The sequence below is a fragment of the Canis aureus genome, chromosome 22 (genome assembly GCF_053574225.1).
Source record: "Canis aureus isolate CA01 chromosome 22, VMU_Caureus_v.1.0, whole genome shotgun sequence".
NCBI lineage: Eukaryota > Metazoa > Chordata > Mammalia > Carnivora > Canidae > Canis > Canis aureus.
In genome coordinates, this window is record NC_135632.1 from 3,230,206 (window position 1) to 3,251,730 (window position 21,525).

At 38.1% G+C, this 21,525-nt stretch overlaps 1 protein-coding gene and 1 long non-coding RNA gene across 10 annotated transcripts in view; one reads left to right on the forward strand and one right to left on the reverse strand.

Annotated features, from left to right (window-relative positions):
- Positions 1-21,525, forward strand: part of PLCH1 (phospholipase C eta 1) — a 202,317-nt gene that overhangs the window by 124,353 nt on the left and 56,439 nt on the right. For all 6 annotated transcript variants that reach the window (XM_077864628.1, XM_077864627.1, XM_077864631.1 and 3 more), the window contains 2 exons: positions 10,120-10,249; positions 13,574-13,744. In XM_077864628.1, the coding sequence (XP_077720754.1) occupies positions 10,120-10,249; positions 13,574-13,744 (301 nt within the window). The remainder of the gene's footprint in view (positions 1-10,119; positions 10,250-13,573; positions 13,745-21,525) is intronic.
- LOC144293660 (uncharacterized) overlaps positions 979-21,525 on the reverse strand; it is a 28,503-nt gene continuing 7,956 nt past the window's right edge. Inside the window, exons 2-4 of one of the 4 annotated variants that reach the window (XR_013360867.1) lie at positions 10,681-10,945; positions 10,383-10,431; positions 979-1,329 (exon numbers count right to left, since the gene is read on the reverse strand). This is a non-coding gene — a long non-coding RNA (uncharacterized LOC144293660). Of the gene's footprint in view, positions 1,330-9,823; positions 10,274-10,382; positions 10,432-10,680; positions 10,946-21,525 lie in introns of those variants that run through there. The other 3 variants (XR_013360864.1, XR_013360865.1, XR_013360866.1) reach the window with 3 other exon arrangements.

The following is a 21,525-nucleotide window of genomic DNA, read 5'->3' on the forward strand; positions in this document are numbered from 1 at the left end:
CTGAGAGGCCTCTGCGTGCAGCCTAAGGTTTCCTAGGAGGGATGAGCTAGCTGGGAAAGAGTTTATTTGGATTAGAGAAAATCCTGCTTTATGATCAAATCAGTTTAGTTTTAACAAGTACTTTTTTTTTTTTTTTTAAGATTTTATTTATTTACTCACAAGAGACCCAGAGAGAGAGAGGCAGAGACACAGGCAGAGGGAGAAGCAGGCTCCCTGTGGGGAGGCTGACGTGGGACTCGATCCCGGGACCCCGGGGTCACACCCTGAACCGAAGGCAGATGCTCAACCCCTGGGCCACCCGGGTGTCCCAACAAGTACTTTTTGAGTTCTTATTACATATGAATATTAAGCTCCTTCCTCCTTCTTCTCTCTCTTTAATTTACAGTTTGGAAACTGATTGACACAGAAGGACAAGTTATTTTCTACTTCATACCATTTACCTTCTCTCAATTGTTTAAAACACTGGGGACACATCTGAGTCTCCTTGATTAAGCCCTTTCTTGAGGTCCTGTAATACTGACAAGATAAATAGTCAACATGCTTGGTCTGAAGGCACTTCTGCTGCTGGTATTGAGCTGGTCAGCTGCCATGGCCTTTCTGGCCTCAATTTCCTTATCTGTAAAGTGAGGGCAATGGAGGTGTTGACTGCTTTGGTTCCCTTTCTCAAATTTTGAATGGTCTTAAAATACATGTGTCCCTGTGTATGAAGAGAATAGTACCACTTCCTTGCTGTCATTGGAATGTGTGCCCTGATTTTTCTCCCCCCAGCGTAGTGATAAATTTGTGCTGCTCTAGTTATAATTCCTCACCCAGGGTATTGTTTGAGCAGAGCAGAAATATTCAGCCCATGAAAGGAATTTTGACAGTGTGAATGTCTGAGCTGATGAGCCGTGATGTTTTTCATCAATATTCACAGCATGCGGATAGATGCACCTGGGATTCATAAATGAACAAAACAAACATAGAAACTAACTTTCTGTGCTTTATTCCGTTAATTTAGTCCTTCACTCCTTAACATTTGGTTTACAAAAAAAGCCCCACAAAAATACCGAATAAAATCGCTTTCTGGTATAAGCCACAGAACTGTACCAACAGTGCCTGGAACTAAAAGAATATTCATTTTTCATGAGCAGGAGATGTGAGATGGGGCAGTTCAAGGGTTGGTCAGGCAGTGGCTCAGTGATGTCATCAGAGACCGGGGTTCGACGAGGCCCAAGTGGTTGGTGCAGTCCTCAGTGGGATGCCCCTTGGTCAGACGGACGTATGGCTGCTTCTGGTGACAGCTCCAAACAGCCCTGCTCAGAGGGATCATAGTTTCTTCTCACAAACCTTTAAAAAATTTTTTTTCAAAGATTTATTTATTTATTTATTTACTCACTTACTTATTTATTTATTTATGAGAAAGAGTGAGTGAGAGAGAGAGAGAGACAGTGAGAGGGAGAAAGCCCAAGTGGGTGAGGGGCAGAAGGAGAAGCAGACTCCCCGCTGGACAGGCCAGATCCTGGGACTCCCGGGATCACGGCCCCGTAGGCAGATGCCTAACAGACTGAGCCATCCAGGTGCCCCTCACAAACCCTTTTCTTTAAGAGCAAAGTAAATCTTCCCAGGACACCCCTCCCCTCCTACCCCCAAAAGACTAAGTCTCATCATTGGCCAGAATTGCTGTTATAGGCCCGTTTCTAAGCCAGTCTTCAACAAGGTAAATAATGAGCATAATTGGAGCTCGGGACTCTTGCACTCGTAAAAACTGAAGACTCCAAAGAGTTTGTTGTTTATGTGGGTTTCAGCTGTTGATACTGTCATATTAGAAATTAAATCTGAAAATTAAAAATGATATTTGTCAATTCATTTACAATTATAATGAACTATTACATGTTGACATATATTTTTTTTAAGGTTTTATTTATTTATTCATGAGAGACACAGAGAGAGGCAGAGACACAGGCAGAAGGAGGAGCAGACTCCCTGCGGGGAACGCTATGTGGGACTCCATCCCAGGACTCCGGGATCACGCCCTGAGCTGAAGGCAGATGCCCAACCGCTGAGCCACCCAGGCATCCCACATGTTAACATATTTTTATGAGAACTATTTTTCAAGACAAATTAGTGAGGAACAGTAGAGTGGCTTTCCTCCTTTGCAAGTCTTTTTAACATCTACCTGAATAGAACCCAAGTATTTTCCTGTCTGCCTCTGCATTCAGTCCATATGTTATATTGTTTTAGTGGAAATGCATGAAGAAAACTTAGCCTCACCCAGGTAAATAGTTGGAAAAGGCGGGGACTTCATGGTTATGGGGACCCTTTGGATTATACTTTGGGGATGGCTGTCCTAAGGCCAATCAAGATTCACCTTCCGCTTCCATTGGAGCACCTGGTTCTTGAATACCTGAACACAACCGAGGTTCTCCAACAAGGAAGAAGAAAGGGACATGGCTGTAGGGGAAGACAGTCAATTCTAGAAGTTGCTATCCTCACCCAGTTAACTAGGACAAATTCACAGTGTTCACAGAGCCTTTAACCACGTATGTAACTGCCTCTCATAAGCCTTGAAGTAGACCAGTAAGAGCAACGGGCATATTGTCGTTTTTTTCTAAGTGGCAGCAAAATTTACCCCTTTATCAGATCTTTCCAGTTACATGAGAAATGCATGCTCATTGCGGTAAGCCGAAGAATACAGAGCTGCATGAGGGAAAGATCAATAGTCTTTATCCCTGTGTATGAATTTTTGCACCTTCTTCTTCAAGGTGACTGATGTGAACAATTTGATGCACCCCCTTATCCCTCCTGCCCCATTTTTAAATCCGGTTATCTGTTTTTCTGTTGAGTTTTAAGAGTTCTGTATATTAATCCCTTATCAGATACATGATTTGCAAATACTTTCTTCCATCCTGTTGGTCTTTTTACTTTATTGATATAGTGTCCTTGATGCACAAGATTTTTAAGTTTTCATCAAGTCCAATTTGTCTGTTTTTTCTCCTCTCACGGGTGCTTTGGTGTTAATACCCAAGAAATCCTTGCCATATCCCATGTTGTGAAGATTTTATTCTGTCTTCTGTTAAGAGTTTTATTGTTTCAGGTCTTCCATTTAGGTCCTTGATCCATTTTGAGTTGATTTTTTTGGGGAGTGTTAGCTAATGATCCAACTTCATTCTTTTGCATGTTCATATCCAAGTTTTTCAGGCCCGTTAGTGGAAAATACTGTCCTTTTTTCATATAAAGGTCTTGTCGGCCATGTCAAAAATCATTTGACCATAGATGTGAGGGTTTATTTCTGGGCTATTTTAATGATTCATATGTTTGTCTTCACGCTAATACAACACTGTTTTTGATTACTGTAGCTTCGAGATAAGTTTTTTTTTTTTTTTTTGAGATAAGTTTTGAGATCAAGAAGTGGGAGTCTTCCAATTTCGTTCCTTTTCAAGATGTTTTGGCTATGTAGAGTTTCTTGATATTCCATATGAATTTAGGATGGATTTTTCTATTTCTAAAGAAAGCGTCATTAGGACTTGGATAGAAATTGTATTGAATCTGTAGATTGCTTTGGATAGTACTGACATTTTAACTAAATTGTCTTCCAATCCATGAATGTGGGATGTGTTTTCATTTAGTTGTGTCTTTTTAAATTTCTTTCAACAACGTTTTGTAGTTTTCATTGTGCAAGTTTTTTGGCTTCCTTTATTCCTAAGTATTTTATTACTTTGATTCAATTGTAAATGGAATTGTTTTTGTAATTCCTTCTCAGATTGTTAATGTTCATATATAGAAATACAGCTAGTTTTTGTGTGTTGACTTTGTGTTCTACGACTTTGCTGAATTCATTTATTCTAACAGCTTTTTATGGAGTCTTTAAGGTTTTCTGTGTATAAGATCATATCATCTGTATGTAGATAATTATATTTCTAAATTAAATGGCCCTTCCTTTCTTCCTTCCTCCCTCCCTCCCTTCCTTCCTTCCTTCCTCCCTTCTTTCTTTCCTTCCATCCTACTTTTCCTCATTCCCTCCTCCCTTCCTTCCTAGTTGCTCTAAAACTTAGTTGTGTTGAATAAAAGTGGTGAAAGCTGGCATCCTTGCTTTCCTTGTTCCTGATTATAGAGGAAAACCTTTCAGTCTTTCACTGTTGAATATGATATTTACTGTTCTTTTCATATGTGAGTTTTATTATGTTGAAGTAGTTTTCTTTTATTCCTATTGCTTTGTGTGTTTTTATCATGAAAAGTTGTTGAATTTTTTCAAATGCTTTTATGCATCAATTGAAATGATCATGTGGTTTTTTTCCTTCATTATGTTGATGTGGTATATTGCATTGATCTATTCTCATATGTTGAACCATCTGTATATTCCAGGAATAAATTCCACTTGGTCACGGTGTATAATTCTTTTAATATACTACTGAATTTTTGTTTGCGAGCATCTTGTTGAGGACTTTTATGCTGTTTATTGGTCTGTATTTTTTTTCTTGTGGTATCTTTGGATTTGGTATCAGAGTAATGCTGGCCACATAGAATGGGTTAGGGGATGTCCCTTCCTCTTCAATTTTTTGAGAAGGATTGGTGTTAGTTCTTTTAATGTTTGGTAGAATTCAGTGGAGCTATCAAGTTCAAGTATTAAATACCGAGTTTCCTTTGTTAAGAGATTTTTGGTTACTGATTTAAGCTCCTTACTGGTTACAGATCTGTTCACATTTTGTTTCCTTTGTTATTTAGTCTCTGTAGGTTTTGTGTTTCTAGGATTTGTCCATTTCATTTAGATTATGCAGTTTGTTAGCATGCAATTGTTTATAGTACTCTTCTATAATCCTTTTTTATTTCTGTAAAATTGGTAGTGATATCCTCACTTTTGTTTCGGATCTTAGTAATTTAAATCCTTTCACTTTTTTTTGTTAGTCCAGCTAGCTAAAGGTTTGTTAATATTGTTGATCTTTTCAAAGAACCTACTTTGGGTTTCATTGATTTTTCCCTGTTGTTTTTCTTTTTTCTATCTCTGTTTCATTGCTCTTTAATCTTTCTAATTTTCTTCCTTTTCTGCTAACTTTGGATTTAGTTTTTCTTTTTCTAGTTCCTTAAGTTGTAAAGTAGATGGCTATTTTGAGATCTTTCTTAAATTTTATTTTTAGTTGTTATTTAAAAAATTATTTTTAATGACAGTATGGTTGACATGCAATGTTACATTAGCTTCAGGTGTATTAGCTGGAAATTTCCCCATTAGCACTGCTCTCACTGTATAAATTTTAGTATGTTGTGTTTCATTTTCATTTGTCTTTAAGTGTTTTCTAATTCCTTTATGGTTTCTTTTTTGATTCATTGGTTGTTTAAAAGTGTGTTGTCTAATTTTTAAAATTTGTGAATTTTCTAGTTTTCCTGGTTATTGGCTGTTAACGTCATCATGTGGTGGGAAAAGAAGATACTTTGAATGAGATCTGTTTTAAAATTGGAGACTTAATTTATGGCCTAAAATATGATCTATCTGGAAAATGTTCCATGTGCACTTGAGAAGAATGTGTATGCTGTTGTCGTTGGTTAGAATGTTCTGTTCATGTCTGTTAGACCTAATTGGTTTATTGTGTTGTTTACATTCTCTATTTCCTTATCTTCTATCTGGTTGTTCTATCCATACTTTGAGTGAGGTATTGAATTCTCCAACTATTATGTAGAACTGAATACATTTCCCATCAGAGGTATAATTGTTATATCTTTGAACCTTTTATCAATATAATATGTCCTTATTTATCTTTTAAGAATTTTTTTTTAATTTAAAGTTTATTTTATCTGATATTTGGAGAGCCACCTCTGTTCTCTTCTGCTTATTTGCATGGAATATCTTTTTCCATCATTTCACTCTCAACCTGTTTGGGGTTTTGGGATCTTAATTGAATCTCTTCTAGTTGGGTCATGTGTTTTTATCCATTCTGCCAATCTCTGTCTTTTGATTGGAGAGTTTAATCCGTTTATATTTAAAGTGCTTACTGATAAGAAGGGGTTTCTGTCATTGTGCTATTTGCTTTCTATATGCCTTATAGCTTTGATGTCTCTTGTTTCTTGCATTACGTTTTTTGTTTAGTTGATTTTTTTTTTGTAGAGGAATTTTAAATTCCTTTCTCATGTCCTTTTATGTATATTTTATAGCTGTTTTCTCTATGGCTACCCTGGGGATTACATTTAACATCCTACAGTTATAATATTCTAATTTGAATTTACACCAGCCTAGCTCAATAGCTTTTTGAACCTGATTTTGTTTGTCCATGTTCACTGGCAGTAGAAAGTTTTCATGTTTGAATTAACCAGGTTGACAGCTGAGGGATTTCATATTCTGAAAATATGCTATCTGGAAAGCAAGTAAACCCCAGAACTGCACAGGGAACAATTTTATAAGAAATATAGAAACAGTTGATGCTTGTGTCAGTAAGGAGAGAAAAGGAAAGAGGAAATTAATAAATAATAAAAAAGAAGCTGATGTCAAAAATAAGGAAAGTTATGTTGAATCAGGGAATGATTCTCCATACAGATTTTTCAGAATTTGATAGGGTTTTAGGTAATATTTTAATAACAGAAAAACATCCTTGATTGAGCATACACATTAATTACATTAGTTGAACAGCTTTGGGATGTTCATTATTATTACATTTCAAATAGGTCTGAAACTTTCCACTGTGAATTAATACTGAGCGTAATGAATCTTAAGAGGCTGTATGAAAAGCAAATCCATCCAGTGTAAAATGTAATTCAAGTTATTTCTGCAATAGGGCTATGTTCCTTGGAGTTAGATGCAGTACTTCTATCTATTACAAGCAATATAATGTGTTTACAGACTCAGACTGGCATTGCACTGCCTGGCATTCAGCCCCCAATTCTGGCCTGTACCGTGTAACTTTGGTTAAGTCACTTAAACTCTTTCTCCTCAGAGTCTTTGTCACCTGGTGATGATATTAATCATAGTGTGTGCCTTATGTAGCTGTGTGAAGATCAAATGAGTTGATATACACAAAGTACTTAGAACACTGTTATTAAATACATATTAAGCACTTAAAATAATAGCTACTTTTTTTATTGCTAAAGAGAGGTAAGGACTGACAAATTTTTTGCTTTCCTACTCAGATAAAGTCTGGAATCTCAGTGGCCCCAGCCTGTAAGCCTCAGTGTTTTTTTTCCATCAGTCTGTTCTCCTCCATGATTTCCCACCTTATCTCTTGAACCTACAAGGGAAATTATTACCCCTAGAAGATTTTAGGCAGTCCCTTACGGATGTTGTGAACCAAAGGTTTACTACATCTTCCCTATAAATCATGAATCCTGCACACTGTGGCCTGTAAGGCATATCTGGCCCATCACCTTTTTCTTTTTCTTTTTCTTTTTCTTTTTTCCATTACCCTTTTCCTATGTGCTCCTACACTAGGAATTGGTTTTCAATGGTTGAAAAAAATCAAAAGAAGAGGAATTTTGTGAAATTATGAAAATTACATGAAATTCAAATTTCAATGTCCATAAATACAACTTTATTGAAATATAACCATGCCAATTAATTTGTGTGTTGCCCATAGCCACTTTTGTGTCATAGGAGTAGAATCGAATAGTTGGAACTGAGACCTAATGGCTTACAAACCCTAAAGTATTTACTATGAAGCCTTTTCCAGAAAAAGTTTGCCCACCTCTACAGAAAATACCATTCAATGCTTTACATTTTCCTATAGTTTTTGATAGAAATTTCTAGGCCATAACTTGTCATTCAGTTTTTACTCTCCCAGTTTTTTTGTTTTGTTTTGTTTTGTGTTTTACTCTCCCAGTTTTTCTTTACAGAATGATAGTTTCTCAAACTTGTCCTGTATAATGATGCAAGTCACTAATATAGAGCTTTCATGGGCATTCATATCTTAATTATGAAGAATAGCTTTAAGGTATCAGAATACTTTTACCTGTAATTGTATCGTATACCATGTGTACTATTACTGGAAGAGAATGCTTTTTCCTTTCATTGAATCTTAGAGTTGGAAGGGGCGTCAAGGTCATTTAGTTGTGTTCACTGACATTATAGATGAAGAAATGGAAGGCCCAAGAAGTGACATAAGTGACCCCTTGTCACAGGGCCAGGTCAACAAGGAATCAGCACTAGGTCTGCTTCTATTTCTGTTTATGCCGTACTAGTTCCATATCCCCTAAACCAATTGTCAAGGCCAGCTTGTGCGTTGACACGGAAGGCCTTGCAGACACAGGCCCACCCTTAGGGTTTATATCAGCAAAATACTCATACTTAGGGTTTGCTTGTCTTTGCCTCTTTTCTGGAGAAGTCTTTGAGAGGCTTTGGTAAAAAAGTATAAAATAAACGGATGAGAGTATTTTTTTTTTAAAGGTTTCTTTTTTTAAAAGATTTTATTTATTTATTCATGAGAGACACACAGAGAGGCAGAGACACTGGCAGAGGGAGAAGCAGGCTCCATGTAGGGAGCCCGACATGGGACCTGATCCTGGGTCTCCAGGATCACGCCCTGGGCCCAAGACAGGAGCTCAACCGCTGAGCCACCCAGGGATCCCACGGATGAGAGTATTATCACTATTGAACTCATTTCATCACTTCTTTGAACTCTGGCAAAGTACATTGTTGGGTACAGAGCAGTGTCCACAGTCAAAAGAAATAGACAGGGATGGGCACTGTGTGCCCAGAAAACAGAAAAAAATGAGAATCAGATACTAGTAATTGGCTCAAATGTTTCACTCTTTTGATTCTTCAATTATTTTTACCCTCATCCTGGGTCACTTAACTTCCAGGTGTCATGTATAATGAGCTCCTACCTGAGGAGAAATTGAATTAGAAAGAATGAGGCTGGTCATTTTCAAATATTATAAAGGGAACAAAATGTGAAACAAGGTATTTACTGTATGAAAATGACCTATCTATATAAAATTAGAAGAAATAAGACTTTCTGGTTGTTTTTACTTCCTGAGGTATAGTCTCCTACAATCATAATTTGAATCACCTAAGAAATGTGTAGCTGTGCTACCCCTGGGAAGACTGTTAATATTTTGACTTTGGACATTAGTCTGACATCATCTTCTTGATAAGGAAATATTAACCCTTTACCCTTTTCTGTCACCTACTCCCATCCTCCTATTTGTTGGTTTTAAACCTATGCCTTTCCCTTTTTTGATTTTCTGGTTTCTTCCACCACCATTGTTTCTTGATTCTTCATCCGCCTTCAAATTTTGAAACTCAGTTTGGTTTTCTAAACATACACATGATTCTTGCCTTCTGTGATTTACCCCCAACAACTATGAATCATCCATTCTTAAAAAAATTTCAGTTCACCCACTGGTTACCATTTATTCTGCTTCCTTACTATGCAGAGCAACCCAAGAGTCATTCCCCCTGAGGATTTTTTAAAACCTCAGTTCACATGATGTAAATCTTTTGTATCTAAACTCAGCTTCCTACCCTCAGCCACCTAATATCATACTGGCATTTTGAGGGTAACCTCTAGCATATCAGGCTTGCCCTGGAGTTAGAAGTTTGGTGCTAATAGGTAAGAACCTCAAGACTAGTAATAGGAAGATGAACATAGTCTAGAGAGAGAGGCCTTCTGTATACGAGTCGAGTCCTAGACCAGGTTGGCAAAAATCTGGATCTCTTACTAATTTATCCTAAACAGATTTCCCCTTCTCCTCTGGCTATATATTCTCATGGACAATAAGGAGATTGAACTAGACAGTCTAAGTTTCTAAAGGTAGGAGTGGGCCAAGCAAAGGGAACTGAAAAAATTGTCTAGTGTGGGGTGTTGTGGAGGTAAAAATATACTAAATGGAAGGTCATGGAGAAAGAAAATAAGGCGTAAATATTTGGAGTTTCATCACATCATATTCCTTAATGGACTGGATAAGAACGTGTGGGTTAAAGAAGCTCTCAGGAGAACACGGTTTGACTCATTTCAAAGTGAAGGGAATGACGTACAAGTGCTCGTTCCCCTGGCGGTGGTTGTCACTACTGGCAGCTCACGAGCCTGTGGTTGCAGGCAGGGCCTCCTCAAAAGAATTTCTTCTCAAGTCCCATGTTCGTGGTAAACCTCTTTGTGAGTATTCTGTGAGAGAGCTGTTTTTATTTTGATGAAAAAAGTGTTTTTCTTGACCTTTCTTCATGTGGGTGAAGCAGACCTTTGAGGAGGCTGATAAGAACGGTGATGGCTTATTGAATATTGAAGAGATACACCAACTGATGCACAAGTTAAATGTCAATCTGCCCCGAAGAAAAGTCAGACAAATGTTTCAGGTACGTTTTCACAGTTGAGTTGGACTTTATGTAAAATACACATTGGAAAAAAACAACAACAACACATTGGAGGTTATTGTTGTACTTGGGGGTGTTTCAAAGGCTATTTTGTTTCATTGAAAGTTGATCTTACCTGTTCTGTATTGTTTTGTTTTCCTTTGATGAAAAGAGGCATTTTGTTTCTTGAAGGGGGAAAAAAAACAATTTCATAAACTTAACATATATCCATAATTTCACTTCCTAAACTTTTTTTTTTTTTAATTGTTGCTGTTTTCAGAGGGTAATTATAAGCGCGTTACCTGGCATTTAGGTAATGGAGTGAACTCGATCAAGGCCCCTTCGAGGGAGTGATCACATCTCATGTGCCTACCTCACAGAGCTCTTGTGAGGGTTAGAATAAAGACGAGGTGACATGAGAAAACAGTACTTACTGGTCTTCAAGAGGCTCTGTTTCATTTCAGAGGAGTTTAAGATTTAGAATCCATGATGCTTACACGTGCTGCTGTATTACTCACTCCTATGATTTAGGGAGCTGTCCAGAAGTTCTCCAACTGCCTGTTGGTATTAGATGAGATGCTCTTTCCCTGTTGGTCAGCCCTTGAGGAAAATCCTTGGGCCCGAAGTTCCCCTGTGGCACCCAGCTGGGGTTGTATCTAGTCCTCCTTCCAAGGTGCAGAAGTGAGCTCCGTTAAGTGACTGCCAAGACAATGTTAGATTATGAGTAATTGCTAATATATTAATTTAGGAAGTGCTCTTATTTGGACATAAGTCATATGCACAATCCATGTTTTGCAATAATTTTCTAAGTGATCGGCTGGTATTTTGTACATGTAAAAATAAGCAGAGGGTGTGATATTTTATGACAGTTAATGTTTTGTGCCTCTTTTGTTTTCTAACCATTTGTTCTTAGAGGTGGTAAGGGCAGAAACGACATGAAGGATGAGTTGCCATAATGGCTTTCAAGGTGGAGGCTGGTTCCGTTCTGTGACCTCTTACGGTGGCCCTGTCCTTGGGAAGCTCTTAGATGGACATGGTTTGCAATGAGAGGAGCTTGGTCACATTGCACTGGAGAGCAGCATAAGAGAAAGGAGAGAAGAGGAAGGCATATGCTGGAGAAGGAACCCCAGAGATGGAGTGAGGGACTTTGGGGGGGAAATGTGTTGTCACAAGTAGAGCAAACTGTCTTTCAACTATATGGAAGGCTTTGCCACATTCCTGGCACTCCCTGTGACATCTCACCTTTACCCTCTTGTGAACCCCACACTCCCAGCTGTTCCTTTCCATAGAAAATGCTCATTGCGTATTTAAAGCTGCTGATTAAGTCAGAGAGGCCAAGCTTTTTTTTTTTTTTTTTTTTTTTTTCAGAGAGGCCAAGCTTAAAGAGGAAGGCAAAGTCTCTGCCTACAAAAATAATGATGTGGGGGTACTTTTTGGAAGTTCGATATGTCTGGATTTTTCCTCCTTCAGACACCTTTTATTTCTAACGCACTAAGCATTTTGCCAACCAGGAGATGTTTGTGTCAAATGTCTTATGCGTTCAAAGTAAATCCTTCAGACAAGTTTTAAGAAAACATGAGGGGTCTCTTTTTGTGGCCCTAGGTTTAAAGACTTATCAAGCCAGAAGTGACTGGATAAGCAGTAGGACCTGCTGAAGAACATTTCCACTCTAGGCCTGGTACCCAGCAGGGTTGTGTAAATGCTCTTGACAGGAGTGATAGGGCCAAAGGTCTTATTAGTATTATTTCAGGAACATCCTTCTTCTGGCTGATTTGCTGGTGCAGACATTGAAGCCTGCCTAGAATTTTCTTTGTTTTTTTTTTCTGTTGCAGAGCAAGATTCAACTAAAGTTTGTTAATCTTTTAAGTCTGGTTAGCTACTTTTGAAGACTTTAGATGCTATTGTTTAAATGTCAGAGTTCTCTGCTCATAGCTATTCAGGCATTTATAAAGAAATCTTGAAAAATGCTTCTTCTCTGTATCCAGGGTTAGATATTTTGAAACAAAGTTATGGCAGAAATTTGAAGGTTAGACCCAGCTTCTTAAGATGCAGTGAGTGACTCCACAAACAAGCATCTCACACACCAAAAATGTGGATATTCTATAGACCATTCTCCTTCTACCTTTAAGAGGACAGAAGGCTCCACAACCAAATTATGTATGATTGAAATATTGGTTAAAGCGTGTGCTCATAATTATTTGAAGGTTAGCAGAGTTTTTAAAAATACATTTTTTTATGAGCACGTTGACTTTCAAAGCTATGCTTAAAACCCCATAACAGCTGAATATATGTCACAAAACCCACGCATTTCAAGAAGCCATTCATTCCCAGTCAGTTTTGGTTCAGTTACAACTGTGTTCACTTAAAATGAAGATCGTGGAAATGGATTGGTTGCTCGTTACATATCCCCAGCAGTTTTAGGGTTTTCTGAAAAATTCAACCAGTCAGAAGGAAAATCCATGTTGAAAGATTCTTGCTCAATAATTGCTAGAAACAAATGATTTCAACGAGAAATCAGTTCAAATGGATTTTTCATACTTCTATGGAGGGAAAACAAGGAGGTACCAATGATCCTGATGGCTTTAAGAGTAATAAGCTACCTATACTGAAGAGAGATTGTTATATTTAAAAATTATATTTGATTGAATTACAGTTCAGAAACTGGTTAGAGACTGGTATTTTCATACTGTGTTAAATATCTTTTTTTTTCCCTTTTGTTCATGATTCATCTTGTCCAACATTTCTTTTTCAGTAGTTTCTTCAAAAGATCAGCTTTCGGTTTAATTGCTCACCCTTTGATGGTATATCTGTTTGTTTTCTATTTCACTGCTTTTTGCTTCTGTTTATAATTTATTTCTGTATGTTTTCTTTAGCTTAATTTTTTCTAGCTTTTGAGTTGAATTTTTATCTTACCCGTTTTCAGTCTACTTTGCTTTCTAATAAATTGCAATTTTCGTTTCCTTCTAATTACTGCTTTAACTAAATGACACAAATTTTAATATGGATGTCACTTCTGTTTCATTTCCTATTTAGAAATGTATTATGGTGTTTTCAGACTTTTTTTTTTTAAAGCTTTCTTTGTTGGTTTATAAATTTACTGTGGTTGATCAGAGAAATTGGTTTTTATAAGGTTGATTCTTTATAACACGAAACTTGTTTTGTGGCCTAATAATAGTTAATTTAAATCAACTCACGTGTGCTTAAAAAGAATGTGTGTACCATTTGTGAACTGTGTTCTAGCCTTTTTATAGTAAATATGATTTTCTCAGTACTGAATTTCCTTTTTCAAACTCTCATACTGCCTTGGTTTTTCTATGCCTCTTTCAGGAAGCAGATACAGATGAGAATCAGGGAACTTTGACATTTGAAGAATTTTGTGTTTTTTACAAAATGATGTCATTGAGACGGGACCTTTATTTGTTGCTCTTGAACTACAGTGACAAGAAAGATCACCTAACTCTGGAAGAACTGGCTCAGTTTTTGAAGGTGGAGCAAAAGGTATCATTAGATTGTGGAATTAAAGTTTTATTTAAAAATGCTTTCGAATATACAGGCTTCTGTTGGGTATAGGCCTATTTTTAGGACAGAGGAGTAAATATCACAATTCCACAAAAAAAATCTTATTTATGAATTATTTACAATGTGTTACTAGCAGCTTTTATGAGGGAGTGATAAATTGAACACTTAACATAATTAACTTAAATATGTTGAATATGGATCTCCACATTTTTCCACAAAGTAATGGATGTTAACTTATGTGTTTCATTTTAGATAGGATGGTTATGTTTTCTTTACACTAATAATATAGGTAGCTATTAACTATGACATAATTCTTAACTAGCAATAGAGTAAATTCATTGATAATTCTGATGGGAAATTGACATTTGATCATATCAGGAGTCTAATTAAGTCCTGATTAGCAAAGAGAACCCCTAAATATATTTAAAATAAGACCTTTTAATTTTCATACTGTATGGTTTGAATTGTGGTCAACAAGGCTAGTCTTCTCATACTTGCTTTTTTTTTATATTGCCTTAAACTCTGTTTCTTGCTAACAGAATAAGTGAAAATTTTTTAGCTTTATTTAGTTATATTTGACTAAAATTTTATGTGTGTAAGGTGTACAATATGTGGTTTTGAAACAATGTATACATTGTAAAATGATTACTCAAGCTAATTAACATACCTATCACCTCACATAGTTATGATTTTTTGTTTGTGTGTCATGAGAACACTTGAGATCAACTCTCTTAGCAAATTTCAAGCATATAACACAATATTATTGACTATGGTCACCGTGCTGTACAGTAGATCTCCAGAACATATTCATCCCGCATAATTAAACCTTTGCATTCTTTGACCAACATCCCCCCTGCCTCCACCCTCCCCCCAGTCCATGGCAACCAACACTCTACTCTGCTTTTATGATTTTTGACTTTTTTAGGTTCCATTTATCAGCAAGATCGTGCAAGATTTGTCTTTGTCACTTCACGTAGCATAATTTCCTCTAGGCTTTAAAGATGTCACAAATGGCAGGAACGATTTAATCAATCATGCCTGTGTAATGGGACCTCTACCAAAGCCCCTACATCATGAGGTTTGGAGAGCTTCTGGGTTGGGGAAGCTAAATGGACATACTGGGAAGGGGAAGGTGTGTGCCCTGAGAGGGATGGAAGCTCTGAATACCTTCCCACATACTTGCCCTGTACATTTCTTCATTTGGCTGTTCATGAGTTGTCTACTTTGTAGTAAACTAGTCCTAGTAAATAAAGCAATTTTCTGAGTTCTGTGAGTCATTCTAGTGAATCATGGGGACCTACAGAGGCTTTCTCCTTGACTAAACTCTAGGCAGGCTCTTCTGAGTCCTTTTTTTGTGACTAGATCTTGATGTTGGGTTTTGTCCTCAAGAGTCCAGCTGTAGCTAGAATCCTGCTAAGTCCCTTTAACCAAAACCTGCATCTCTGATACTTGATCACCTTAATATCTGAGAACATTCCTTATTTTTCACCATCTCCCAGGTGATATCTGGTCACTCTTTTTTTCCTTCAGCAAGAACTCCGTTAGGTAGGTTTAGCCTCCCTGATGTTTCCTCCACTGGCCCCAACCCTGCTCCTTGCGCATAAATCCCCCTTGTCCACCCTGTATTTGGAACTGAACCAGTACTATATACTGATGAGTCCCCTTTCCCCCTACTATTACTGATTAAATAGTTACTGATTAAAATCTGTTTTTATTGCTTTAAATGTTCTCTAGGTCTAATTTTTCTTTTTCTCTTTTCCTTTTTTAAAGATTTGTTTATTCATTTGAGAGAGAGAATAGGCCTCTGTGTGCATACGCAAGTAAGGGATGGGACAGAGGGAGAGAATCTTTAAGCAGACTCCCTGCTGAGTGTGGAGCCTGATGCAGGGCTGGATCTCAGGACCCGTGAGATCTCGGGACCCATGACCTGAGCCAAAACCAAGAGGCAGACACTGAACTGACTGAGCCACCCAGGTGCTCCATTGTCTGTTTTTTCTTTGACAGACCCCTAAATTTGTAGTAGGCCAAGCAGAAACGGGGGTAGCCTGAACAGTGCATTTGCAACTAGAATCTGATGTGGAACGGTCCATAGGACTGAAAACTTAAGCTGAGGGGTCTAATCCTAACTCCAGGTAGTTAGTGTCAGAACTAAATTGCATTGCTGGACACCCAGTTAGTGTTGGAGAATCGAAAACCTGGTTGGTGTCAGGAAAAGATACACTAGATTTGGTCATGATTTACTTTCCCCATTCCACAGTCACATATATTTAAGGAATAACAGATTCAGATTTGATAGGTTTTGGTGTCTTTTTTTTTTTTTTAAGATTTTATTTATTTATTCATGAGAGACACAGAGAGAGAGAGAGAGAGAGGCAGAGACACAGGCAGAGGGTGAAGCAGGCTCCATGCAGGGAGCCTGATGTGGGACTCGATCCCGGGTCTCCAGGATCACACCCTGGGCTGCAGGCGGCGCTAAACCGCTGAGCCACCGGGGCTGCCCATTGGTGTCTCTTTCTTAAGGAGTGTGAGCAAAATGTTTCTATCAAAATCAGTTGTTTTGATTAGTTTGCTAATTTGTTAAAGGCAGAAATTCTCCATTAACAAAGTTCCTATAACACAAGTAGAACATGGGGACGGAGTACTAGAAGAATTTTTTTTCCCCTTGCAGAAAATATGCCCGACTACATACATCTCTACTCCTCCGTTCTCTGTTTTTGTAACTACTTTTCCACTCTCACCTGGAGAACTCCTCCAACACAGTAGAAAAAACATTAGACCAGGGGCCCAGAAGACCTACAACCCACAGCCTACAGGCTTTATTGGTTGGAGAATCTTGGGCAGGTCATTTATTACTGTTTCCGAGCCTTTGTTTCCTACTTTATAAAAGGAAGCTGATATCTGCTTTTACAATCTCACAGTGTCAAATTGAACATTGATTGTAATGATGAATGTGAAGGCTCTTTGACAGATGTTCAGAAGCATCGCATTAATGTGACAAATTAAAAGTACAATATTTAAATCTACTGACTTCAAATTCATTTGGACACGTGAAATTAACCCAGCCCATTTGAATAGCAATAGTGGATGTCACTTGCTAAGGGGCATGTGTTTTGGTTATATTGACATTCAACCAGGAAATTTTTGTTGGGGAAAACAGAAGCCAGTGTTCTATGACATATGCCCCTGGCAGGCGATTACCTGTATCCAGTTTAATTTGCTCAATTAGCTTGAGGCTACATATGGGCATAATCTGAAAGAAGTTTTTAAACCATTATCATACATCAAGACGCATAACCCATAAAGGAAAATATCAGTGTCTTGAAACTTTTAAGTTTATATGTGGTTCAATTTATTGAACACCGTAAAATTGATGTCTAGCACAAACTAGGAAAATATTTGTAACATACAAAGGGAGAAACAGTGAAATTCCTTAATATGGAAAGTGCTGTCGCACACTACTGAATGAGTACCCAATAGAAACATGGGCAGAACATTTGAAACAAATAATTTCATAAAAAGTCAATAAACCTATTGAAAAGTTCACCCTTATTTAGTGATTCGAATATATGAAATAAAATGAAAAGACCATTTTTCATCTACTAAATTATTAAAAAAAAATACTATCAGGGACCCCTGGGTGGCTCAGCAATTTTGCACCTGCCTTCAACCCAGGGTGTGATCCTGGGGACCTGGGATCGAGTTCTGTGTCAGGCTCCCTGCATAGAGCCTGCTTCTCCCTCTGCCTGTGTCTCTGCCTCTCTCTCTGTGTCTCTCATGAGTAAATAAATAAAATTTCAAAAAATATATAAAATAAATACTATCAGACATGGTGTCCATTTTCTTACATTTCTGTTGAAGTTGTGGAATGGTATAATCTTTCTTTGGGATAGTTTAATTATCAAACTTTATATGATTTATAAGACTTTGACCAGTCAGTTTTACTTCTGGTAGTTCATTGTGAGGAAATAATTGTATACATAAAAAAAAAAGCATATGAAGTTTTGCATTTCAGCATTCTTTAAAATAGAAAAAAATTGGGCACAATCTAAATGTGCGGCAAGAGAGTCACTAGTTAAGAGTTTTGTGGGATTTTGAGTTTTAAAAGGGGATTTTCACAATGGAACAAATTGGAGGCAATTTGACGATTCATATGGCAGTAATTCATTCGTTTCTGATGGCATATGATTGGTGTAGACACCAGAGTATTCAACTTTTTATGGATTTACTCAGTTGTGAAATGAAATATCATTTCATATGTTACTGGTCACATATGTTGTCAGAGATTATGTGAAATCAAATATTGGCCCACGGGCCAGATTTTTGTTTCACTGAAGCTCTTTGAAACCTGAATTCATACCTTTGACAGGTCTAACTGCTGTATGATTTAAGTCTTTTATTTTTAAAACATCATCATTTTTAAAATGATGTGCTAAGGGAAATTCTCTCTTTCATATCCATGAAGAAGTGCCAGTTACGAAGAAACCAGCTTGCTGACATTTCTCTCTCACTACTTCCTTGCAACCACAAATAAAGATCACCGACACCCACTAGTCTGTGATTCCAAAGTACTAGGTCTGGTTGAGGTGTTTTGGTTTCATTTGTCCCCCCGTGTTTGCCAAAAAAGCAATCTGTGTCTCCTCCAGATTTACTATCCATTTCCTGGCACTGGAGCAGAATGTGTTTTGTGTTCAGTGCTTTTCAGAGTTTTGGTTCAGGAGCGATAATTGGATTTCATTCCCCCTTCCCCCCTGACAGCCTTTCTTAACAAGCCTCTACTTTCTTTCTGTCCTTTTGTTTCCTTTTTGAGGAGAGAGGAAGTGAAGGCAGGATTATTGAAGCATCCTTGCAGTCTGAAAAACCACCTTGCTGTTTACCGAGTGCAAAGGCTACACCTCCATGGATAAATCAAAAGCAGACTTCTGTTTATGCAGCACTTTCATCTGAAATATGCATATGGATGGTTAATTCCAGGGGAGTTTTCGGGGCTTTACTGATCTCATGCTAGGGGGCCTTGGTCTTATTATTGCCGTGTTTATCTGACATAGATCTATACGTTATCTCATTGTGATGCTTCTAACAGTTACCCCTTTTATGTCTTTGTTCTTTCTGCTAAAATATTCCTTAATTCTTCCCATCAGTTACCAGTGTCACTTGTACCATCTCTCTTCATTATCCTTTACTGACTCCAGAATGATTTGGTGAGAGTCATGGTCATTCTAACCTTATCTCTCAATGAGAAATAATTATAAATTCTTCTTTGTTTAGAACTACCCCTTTTGGTGCTAGCGTAGCTTTATCTTTCTTTAAAAAAGCATTTTCCTCATCATAAAAGCATTCCTTTCAGAGTCCTTCCTGAGTTTCTGTTTCATTTACTTAATTATTCACAGTTAAAGCAATTGAGAGACTTTTCAGAGTAATTACATCTTATAATATTTTTCCTGCCTTGAATATAGTTCCCAAATGACATTTTCTGTGAAATAGTCATACATTGAAATGCTTTGAAATATGAGGTTTAATTTTAGGATGGGTTAGAGGTAGCCATTTTGGAGAGGTAAATTGTTACTTATTCAGTTGATAACTGAAGGACCATTCATTTAGAGATGCTTCTCCACTTCCTTCTGAAATTACCCCAAAAAACAGAAAAAAGCCTTTTTTTTCTTCTGCGCAAAACTGCAAGGAGAAAGACAACAGGGGAAGAGACAGGAACAACAAAACCGTGAAATTTGTCTGACCCAAAGGAGACCCAAGAGCACTGAAATTCAAGCCCGCAAGGCAAGAAACACAAAACAACTCCATTCACCCAGGTAAACACCAGAAAAGCTTGAGAATTGAAGTCACATGATGCTCTTGAAAATAGGAGATGAGGAGGGGTGAAAAACACAAGCATTGGTTGGAAGTAGGGTTCTAGATCCTCTGTCCTACCGCACGCAGCAGTGCAACTGTCCCTCCTCCATCCTGGCATAGCCGTGAAAGTCCGAACTGGTGAAGGATGACCCAGAAGGGTCTAGCCCGAGGCATCCCGGGCACATCTGAGTACTGGAAACGCGGGGGTCATGGTAGATGGTCTGTGAGGATGGCTGTAGTAATTCCCCCATTCCTGTATGCATGCCCCTTGGCAATGTGACTTTCCCTCTCCTCCCATCAAGAAGTGGACTCTCTTTTCCTGCCCCTTGAATCTGGGCTGGCTTCAGGATTTGTTTGGCTGATAGATTGTGGCACAAATGATGAACAAGGAGCCTCCGGGAGCTTGATGATTCCACACCGGCCCTATTGGAACTGTGCAACTACCACATGAGGAAACTGGGTTAGCATTTTTGGGGATGAGAGACCACTCAGAGAAGGAGGCCCAGGACCAACAGCCAGCACCAACCACAGACATGTGAGCAAGGCCATCGTAGACCACTCAACTGGAGTCGGGACTGGGTGCCTATAGTCACTTGAATAACCCCCAGGTGAGAAAGGCAAAATAACTGTCTAGCCAAACTCAGTCCCACTTGCCATCCTGCATAAATGTGATTAAAGAAAAAAAGTGGTCATTGTTTTAAGCTTCTAAACCTTGGGTGTCTTATTTCAGAGAAATGGGTAGTGAGTGCAAGGACAAAGTGAACATCCGTGTATTAAAGTGGGAGAACCACAAGCCTCTTCTAATACTCTGCTCTCGGGTTTCTGTAGGGGACATTACAAATAGGAAATAGGAGAATGTTACAAGTTATAGTGGGTTGGATAGTGGCCCCCGAGGATATGCCCAAGTCCTAACTCCCACTACCTTGAGTGTGACCTTATTTGGAAATAAGGTCTTTGTAGATGTAATTAAAGTTAAGGATGTTGAGATGAGATAATTGAAATTTAGGGTAGACCCTAAATCTAATGATGAGTGAGCGCTCTTATAAGTGGCAGAAAAGAAGACCTAGATGCACCATAGGTGGCCGTGGAGGCAGAGCTTGTGCTTACGAAGCCCGATGCCAAAGTTTGCCAGCAGCCGCCGGATGCAAGGAGAGAGGCGTGGAGCAGATGGTCCTTCACAGTCTCCAGAGGGAACCGACTCCGCCAACACCTGGAATTTGGACTTCTGGTCTCTAGAACTGTGAGAGAATGAATTTCTAAGTTTGTGGCAATTTGTTAACAGCAGCCCTAGGAAATGAATGTACTAGCTAACCCCAAGAAAAAAACCCCAAACCTGAAGATATTTATATCAGGCATCTAGTAAAATAGGACAGCCAGGGAATTTTACAGTGAAGCCCACCAGTCAATCAGCTCTGCTCATGAATGCAGAGCTTCCAACTAATCTATTACTGACTTGGTCTTAAATACATTTTTAAACAGCTAATTTAAAAAATGGATTTTAAATAGGCAAGTTTACCGCGTGTTTGAGGAACTCCTCTATTATAAAAATACAGAGACCAAGGTAAACAAATAACATCAAGAAACTTGGAGAGAATAGAGGCAATGCAGGGACAAAGAAAATTTTAAAACTGCCATTAATCTATCAGAGTGATGAAACACAAAATTGTAGCCACGAAGCCAGAGCAATGTGCTCTGGCAAAAGACGGTTCAGAGGCAGAAAAGAGCAGAGAATTAAATTCAATACATGGCTTAGATGATAAAGTGGGAAGATTGCCTGTAAAACAGAACAAAGAAATGGAAAATAGAAAAGATAAGGAAATTAGTGGATTGATCCAAAGGTCCACTCTGAATAATCAGTTACAGAAAAAGATAAAAAAAATATATAAGGGGGGAAATTATAAATAATACAAAAATGA